Source organism: Macadamia integrifolia, chromosome 2, assembly GCF_013358625.1.
Source record: "Macadamia integrifolia cultivar HAES 741 chromosome 2, SCU_Mint_v3, whole genome shotgun sequence".
NCBI lineage: Eukaryota > Viridiplantae > Streptophyta > Magnoliopsida > Proteales > Proteaceae > Macadamia > Macadamia integrifolia.
In genome coordinates this window covers 375,634-383,931 of record NC_056558.1, presented here as the reverse complement: position 1 = coordinate 383,931, position 8,298 = coordinate 375,634, and the positions used below count along the sequence as shown (strand labels likewise).

The window sequence follows — 8,298 nt, the reverse complement described above, 5'->3', positions numbered from 1 at the left end:
GGGGGGGGGGGGCACAAATGTTCTGTTGCATTGTATGTACTCATACTGCATGAGGGCCATGCTCTTTGGAATTTTGTTATCTTTCAGTGTTTCCCCTCCCCTTTTTGTGGATCACATAGTTAATTGTAATAGAGTTGATATATCAGTTGATATAGCCATTCAAGGGGAGACTTCAATGACCATTGGGCATTGGCCTTATTCACCATGCGGTACCTAGCTATATTCTGTGCAGTTCCATATTTAGTTCTATGAATGATTTTGACTGGTATACTGCTCAAGTCCTCTAATATTAGTTGGGAAAAAGTTCTATAAGCCGACATCATGGGATGGAATCTCACGCTTTTCCTTGTGGGATCAGGTGGGAGGTAGGGCATGGAAGGCTGGCCGGGGTTGGTTCTCATGACCGGGAGAACTTGATTTTCATACCTGGGGACCAATGCGAGAACCAAGATTCAATACTGGAGAGGTGGGCTGGAGGTGCTCGACCTCCACCTGCACGTGGGACGACTAAATACCATCTATTTATTCGAGCATTAAGGCCAAAGCGATCTAAAATACCTCCTTTTGATGGCTTATATGTTCTGGCTTTAATTTCTAATTGAAAACCTCGTGAGATAAGAATGAGAGAGGAGCGGTGAGGTACAAGTGGGGAGAGGGGGGCGGGAGAGCAGGAGGCTGTAAGGGGAGAATAGAGGTAGGCAATCGAGGAAGACGGATTGGGAGCCCGACTAGGGATAGCTGTGTTGGAGCGGATAAGGAGGAGAAGGATGAGAGGGAGGCAGAAATTACAATAACACCATTACCTGAAAATGTTAGAAAGTAATGTGGTGGGGGCAAATAAGTCTGATTACAATAACTGGTTAGTTACGAACAGATTATCCTATAAAAATAATAGAAAATTACATGAAGTAAGAGATTGGGAAGAAGTTTGATGTGGGTCGATCAATTGTACGCTTATAATGTTGAAATGTTGTTACATTTTGCGGTTTCCTAATGTTAAATAATTGGGTTATTTACATCAATCTCCCCTTGCATTTATCTATATTACGTCTTTTCCTATCAAAATTTGCTTATTACATTTAAATCCAAAAAACTAACACCGTGAGAATCTTTTGAGGGCCAATCTATTAAGTGAATATAATTTTATTGGAAATCCCATTTTTCCCTTAGTGGGTTCAACATACCAATGCGGATAGGTTTCATTCCAAGGGTTCTCCGCAGGCGAGAGTACCCTCAGGCAATTGTATCTCTGTTATCAAGCAACCTATCTCTGACGAGTTCATCGCGTTTCGTGTTGGAAAGTGAAGGAGAATCGCTTTATTGGATTGAACCTACCTGCGATGCAACTCGCCGGAGGGATTCTTGATTCTTTGCAATACTGCAGGAGCCTCCAGACCCTTGATCTCTCTCTCTCTCTCTCTCTCTCTCTCTCTCTCTCTCTCTAGTACTATTCCTTATGAAATCTGCACTTGGTTGCCATTCCTTTTAACCCTAGATCTCTCCCAGAACAATCTCTCAGGTCCCATACCTTCCAAGCTTGTCAATTGCAAGTATCTTAACAGCCTTATCCTCAACAATAACCACCTCTCTGGTTCCATCCTTGATGAGCTCTTAGGTCTCACTCGTCTCAAGAAGTTCTCGGTTGCTAATAACGATCTCTTTCCTCTTCCTTTCTCTTCTCAATGTGGGTGCTTGCTTCATGATAGTGTAATCGTGTTTTGCTATCATTTTAGTTCTTTTGCTGGTGAATCTATTAGAACACAAAACCCATAAGTCCCCCATTTCAGAAGTCTTGATGATTTATTGCTTTTCTTCGAGGGCTTGGTCGGTAATCAACCTTTCCCATTGATTCAAGTTTTCAATCGACTGTTAGGGGCCATTTCCAAGATGAAATAGTATCCCACAGTTCATTTCCTGTTTAAATGGACGGACTCCTTAGGGTTTCAACCCTATTTGTTTACTCTGAATATCTTAAATCGTAGATGCATAGATAGGGAATCGAACCTGAGACCATACGCCTAATCCACACAATCCCCAGTTCGCGCTAACAATCTGGGCAACCCACGGGTGGGTATAGAATAAATAAGAACACATACACACACTCACACTCACACAATGCATATGACAGGGTTCGATCCCACGACCTCCTCCCCTGGGTGCTGACTCCACAAGCTGAAGCTACCACTACTAAGCTATCCTAGTGTTTGTCACACATGCTCTCTCTTTCAATTCTACTGCTGGGCTGAAACAACTGAAAAAGAAAAGAAGGAAGGAAGGAAGGAAGGAAGGGGAGAGAGAGAGAGAGAGAGAGAGAGAGAGAGAGAGAGAGAGAGAGAGAGAGAGAGATGTATTTAAATATTGATAAAGATTATTGTTAAGTTTATCTCGAACTCTTGACCTGTTTTATAGAATGACACGTTCTGACATATTTTGGTAGCGACCTGAATGGAAAGTTTTTTGAGACCCGATGGATCGACTGCGACTTGAAGTATATATATATAATGTACTATTGTCTTGTTGAGCATAGTCTTTGTAATTTGGGGGTGGGGGGTTTGAGCTAGGGTTTTAAGGCGAGTTTTTTTGGGTATAATCTCTCTTATGCATAGTAAAACATCTTCTTCTTCGTCTGAGGACGTAGCACACCACACCGGTGCGTGAATCTCGTTAAATCTCCGTGTTGTGTAGATTTATTGTCTGTTTATTTTCGTATTTCTTGGTGTTTGCTCTATCAATTATCAAGCCTTCTCATATAAACCCCATTTCAGTGTGTATATAAATATCAATCAGAACAACCACTTCTCAGATAAAACCAGCTTTAGAGAATAAAAGAAGATTTTGCATATAGAGAACCAAACAAATTTTATTTATTTAGGGATGGGGGATTTGATCATGGCATGGTAACAAACAGTCCATTACTAATCAGCACTTCATAGGAGGGAGATCGGAGGGTTTCTGAGAAGACATGGTCATGACCAGAGGGTCACCTCTAAAAACCCTATTGCCGAAAAGCAAGAAGCCGAGTGCATGATCGGCAACGGCGACGATGAAGACACCGCCGTTGAATGACATGAGAGCAAGCATCACTAAGGGCCCGTTTGATAACATTTCTGCCGTTTATGTTTCAAGAAACGGCAGAAACATAAATTTTCGTTTCTAGAAACAGAAACGGAATTGAAGGTGTTTGATAAGTCATGTTTTTAGAAGTCGATGGTAACCAATGAAAAAATTGCCACAAGTCGTTTCCAGAAACGGCGAAACAAGTTGAACTTATTTCGTCTGGTTCGTTTCTTTAATCATAAATAAGTAAAAATTTATATTTCTATTTCTAAAAATAAGTGAAACTGAACAGTTTTATCAAACGTTTTTGGCTCCGTTTCTGCTGTTTCTGGAAACAGAAACGGCAGAAATGCATTTCTTGAAACGTTATCAAACGGGCCCTAAGTAATCAAGTCCCATACGGATGGTGTGCATAAGAGTTTGAAGCCACCCTGCCACTACATTGTTGGTCCCAGATTTTATGAGTTGGCAATGGGAGAGACCCTCTACCAGCACTGCTAGCAAGAACACCACAATCAAGGCCAGCACGTACATCCCTATGTTGCTGCCTGGCCAACCTGAGAATAGAATCTTTGAATTCTTCCCCCAGAAGAAGGTCATGTGCGACATCATACTCATACCGGTCGTGCTGTTGGACATCGTCATCGCAGGGGATGGCATTGGCATCATTCCTCCGGGCATCTCCATCTCTCTCTCTCTCTCTCTCTCTCTAGTTAGGGATATGGTGGTTACATAAAGGATGGGTTGGGCTGGGCAAAGCCTCCACAGAGACTCGACTAGGAGTGGACCGAACCACTGAGATTTGTCAAATGTATAGTACTGTTTAACACAGGTTAATTTTGATAGTTTTGTAGTACAACTTATTACGAAGCAACATTTTAAACTTCGTGTAGTACAATTCTTTACCCAAAAAAAACAAAAAATTGTAGGACCAATTCAATCAATCACATTGTTGACGGTTTTCGAAATACAATTCTTTACCAAAAAAAAAGTGATAGTACAATTCAATCACATTGTTGACGGTTTTTTAATACATTTATGTCAACATGAAGCTTTGTCATTTTATAAAATGGTGTTTCTAACTTAATTATTTTGTTTAATTGCCTTTTGTTTTATTTGTTAAAGTTTTGTGAGTTAGGGGTATAAAGGAGTTTTCAAAAATAATTTGAAAGTGATTTTTTAATTTGTCATTATCAAAAGTTGTTACTGTTTTGCATATTTTTCGAGTATACATATAAAATGATAGTATTTATATTATATTCATTAATGAAAAAATATATTTTTGTAAGAAGAAAAAATATAATATTAAAAGGGTAAAAAGTAAAATTACAAATCAAAAATTTTGTTTTTTTGGTAAGAGATTACAAATCATTTGACAACTTAAGTGTTATCAATAAGAAAATATCTTGCATAAAAGATGATTCTAAATTTTTAATCAATACGTTTAATTACAGATTGTAATATCTTTCTCATTTAATGTAATTTTTATTTATTTAATATACGGCTGTGAACATTTGGCCCCCATAAACTCTACATTATTGGGAGCCATGTGCATTGGGTTGCTTTTTTCTATTTATAAAAAAAAAAAAATCCTTGAAAAATATCATGTTTATTAGCTTTGCTCATTGGAATACAACTGGAGATAAGGTTAACAAAGTTAATCCTAGAATTACAGCTGGGATTAAGGCTGACAAAGTCAATCCTTGTCCTCCCATATTAGTTTGTTATCTTATGTATACACCCATGTTAGTTCCTTCCTTATTAGTTCTTTCCCTAATGTATTTAGCCCCATTTTTTTGCACTTATCATAGATGATTCGAGCAGAAACATTCAAGATCATGTTCTTTGGTGTATGCTTTTTGCTGATGATATTTGATGGATGAGACAAGCAGTAGAGATTATTATGGAGGTCAACCTTCAAATCAAAAGATTTTAAGATAAGTAGAATGAAAAACATGCATAGCTTAGGCCTTGTATCAGGTATGAACTTGAATACAACTGACTGAAGGGTAAGGATCCATGTAGCCAACCCCCTTTAGTTGGGATAAGACTGAGTTTAGGAATAACTTTGACTGATGTACTGCTCAAATCCTCTAATATTAGTTGGGAAAAGATTCTATAAACCGACATCATGGAATGGAATCTCCCATGCTTTTCCTCGCTGGATCGGGTGGGAGGTAGGGCATGGACGGCTGGCCGGGTTCGTTCTCATGACCAGGAGAACTTGATTTTCATACTTAGGGACCAATGTGAGAACTAAGATTCAATATTGGAGAGGTGGGCTAGAGGTGCTCGACCTACGCATGGGATGACTAAATACCACCTATATATTCGAGCATTAAGGCCAAAGCAATCTAAAATACCACCTTTTGATGGGTTATACGTTCTAGCTTTAATTTCTGATTGAAAACCTCGTGAGAGAAGAATGAGAGAGGAGCGGTGAGGTGCAAGTGGGGAGAGGCGGCGAGAGAGCAGGACGCCATAAGGGGAGAAGAGAGGAAGGCAATCAAGTTAGAAAGCAATGTATAGTGGACAAATGAGTCTGGTCACAAGAATGTGTTGGAACTGGGTTGGTTACAAACAGATTATCCCATAAATAGAAAATACATAAAAAAATCTTATTTTTTATATGATAATACATAGAGTAAGAGATTAGGAAGAAGTTTGATGTGGGTTGATCGATTGTACGCTTATAATGTTGATAAGTTGTAACACTTTGACATTTCTTAGTATTAAATTTTTCTTTTTCATTTGTGATTTGCAATTGTATATTTTGGTTCTCATTTATTTTTGTATGTTGTAGTACTAAATTATGTGCAACATTCTTTATCTTTGGGAAGTGGGCGAGCTTGTGACCCAATGTTTAAGTTCTACTATTGTAGGATGTTCATAAGTTTGAAAATTGAAAAAAACCTCTCTTGTGAAGGAAGGGGTAAGGCTGTGTATATTTGTCCATCTTAGACCCTGTATTAGCTAGAGCCTTGTACATTGGGTTGCTCTTATTACTCTTGTTAAAAAAAAACAAAATTTTCCAAAATCAAATGTACTTAGTCACACAAGTCACAAGACAAAACCAGATAAATCAAAATAAAATACATACAAGAAAAAAAAAATTGAATAGTAAGATTATAAAATTTTTTGGGAAGATTTCTTTATCTATAACGTAGTTCTATGTCAGCACAAGGCTAATGAGAGTGCATGTGAAAACATTAACAAGGTGGTCATTTTCGTCTTCCAAGAGGTGAGGCAATTATTTTGCCCGCTCAATGTTGGCGGGTGCGGCCCCGCACTCCCAGATAGAATTCTTTCTCTAAAAATTTTACTCCCGGTATGGCTACAAACTTTTGATGCTTCAAAAGGTGAAGCACGCATACTCTCTCCTTCAATTTTGCTGCTGAGCTGAAACAGCTCTCAGAGAGAGAGAGAGAGAGAGAGAGAGAGAGAGAGATTATCAAGCCTTCTGAAATAAACCCCATTTCAATATGTATATAATTATCAATCTGAACTTCTCAGATAAACCAGCTTCACATAATAAGAGGAAGATTCTGCATATAGAGAACCAAACAATTTTTATTTATTTATTTAGGGATGGGGGATGATCATGCATGGCATGGTATCAAACAGTCCAGTACTAATCAGCACCTCATGGGAGGGAGATCGGAGGGTTTCTGAGGAGACATGGGAATGACCAGAGGGTCACCTCTAAAAACCGTACTGCCGAAAAGCAAGAAGCCGAGGGCGTGACCGGCAACGGCGACGATGAAGACACCGCCATTGAATGACATGAGAGCAAGCATCACTAAGTAAACAAACCCCATACGGATGGTGTGCATAAGAGTCTGAAGCAACCCTGCCACCACATTGTTGGTCCCAGATTTTATGAGTCGGCAATGGGAGAGACCCTCCGCGAGCACTGCTAGGACGAACACCACAATCAAGGCCAGCACGTACATCCCTGTGTTGCTTCCTGGCCAACCTGAGAATAGAATCTCTGCATTCTTCCCCCAGAAGAAGGTCATGTGCGACATCATACTCATACCGGTGGTGCTGTTGGACATCGTCATTGCAGGGGATGGCATTGACATCATTCCTCCGGGCATCATGGCTGCCATCTCTCTCTCTCTCTCTCTCTCTCTCTGTGGTTAGGGGAGGTGAGGGAGGGAGGGATATGGTGGTTACTTAAAGGATGGGTTGGGCTGGGCAAAGCCTCAACACAGATTCGACTTGGAGTGTACATCCAAAATGGCAAGGATCGAACCACTTTGAGATTGGTCAAATGTGTAGTACAGTTTGACACAGGTTAATTCTGATAATTTGTAGTACAACTTCTCAGCAGAGCAACTTTGTTAAACTTCGTGGAGTACAATTCAATCACATTGTTGACAGTTTTTGAGTACATTTATATCAGCATGAAGCTTTGCATTTTATAAAATGATGTTTCTAACTTCATATCTTCATTTAATTGTACTTTGTTTTATTTTTCAAAGTTCTTGGAGTTAAGGGTATAAAAGAGTTTTTAAAAATAATTTGAAAGTGATTTTTTAATTTGTTATCATCAAAAGTCGTTGAGTTTCACATATTTTCCGAGTATACTTGTGAAATGATAGTATTTATATTCATAAAATGAAAAAATGTTATTTTTTTAAGAGAAAAAAATATTAGATTAAAAGGGTAAAAAAAGTAAAATTACAAATCAACTTTTTTTTTTTTTATAAGAGTTTACAGCTTAAGTGGTATCAATAAGAAAATATCTTTCATAAAAGATGATTCTAAGTTTCTAATCAATACATTTACTCACATAATGTAATATCTTTTTTATTTAATGTAATTTTTATTTATTTAATATAAGACTGTGTACATTTGTCCCTCCTAGATCCTAAAATAGCGGGAGCCTCGTGCACCGGGTTGCTCTTGCCTTTTTGTTTATTATTTGTTTGTTTTGTTTTGTTTTGTTTTTGTTTTTGTTTTTGTTTTTGTTTTTGTTTTTGTTTTTTGTTTTTTTGTTTTGTTTTTTTTTTTTTATTTATTTATCAACAAAAAATTCTTGAGAAATATCATGTTCTTGCTTATTGATTTTTGATATAGTTGACGTGGTTCTAAAACTCGGATTGAATAAATCAGTATTGGTTAGATCGAAATATATCAACCTAAACCAATTCTCAATCATTACCTTTCCGATCCCAGTACACATCTATGGTCCAAGGATAAAATCATAATAAAACTGATTTTTTTTTTTTTTTT

General features: G+C 38.0%; 2 protein-coding genes across 2 annotated transcripts; both read right to left on the bottom strand.

Moving 5' to 3' along the window:
• Positions 1-2,919: 2,919 nt before the first annotated feature.
• On the bottom strand, positions 2,920-3,657 carry LOC122091164 (copper transporter 1-like). The gene is made up of 2 exons (XM_042661012.1): positions 3,459-3,657; positions 2,920-3,083 (listed from the first exon to the last, which is right to left on the bottom strand). The coding sequence occupies exons 1-2, from the start codon at positions 3,655-3,657 to the stop codon at positions 2,920-2,922; spliced, it is 363 nt and encodes a 120-aa protein (XP_042516946.1).
• Positions 3,658-6,588: 2,931 nt separating this feature from the next.
• LOC122071386 (copper transporter 6-like) lies at positions 6,589-7,189 on the bottom strand. The gene has a single exon (XM_042635733.1). The coding sequence runs from the start codon at positions 7,167-7,169 to the stop codon at positions 6,693-6,695; it is 477 nt and encodes a 158-aa protein (XP_042491667.1). The 5' UTR covers positions 7,170-7,189; the 3' UTR covers positions 6,589-6,692.
• Positions 7,190-8,298: the final 1,109 nt, after the last annotated feature.

What these genes read in the sequence shown, in the direction of transcription:
- LOC122091164 (XM_042661012.1), bottom strand. Translation starts at nt 3,657, where the DNA reads ATGACCTTCTTCTGGGGGAAGAATTCAAAGATTCTATTCTCAGGTTGG. An exon ending in AACTCTTATGCACACCATCC is followed by an intron (nt 3,084 to 3,458) that starts GTATGGGACTTG and finishes ACGGGCCCTTAG; the next exon opens with TGATGCTTGCTCTCATGTCA.
- LOC122071386 (XM_042635733.1), bottom strand. Translation starts at nt 7,169, where the DNA reads ATGGCAGCCATGATGCCCGGAGGAATGATGTCAATGCCATCCCCTGCA.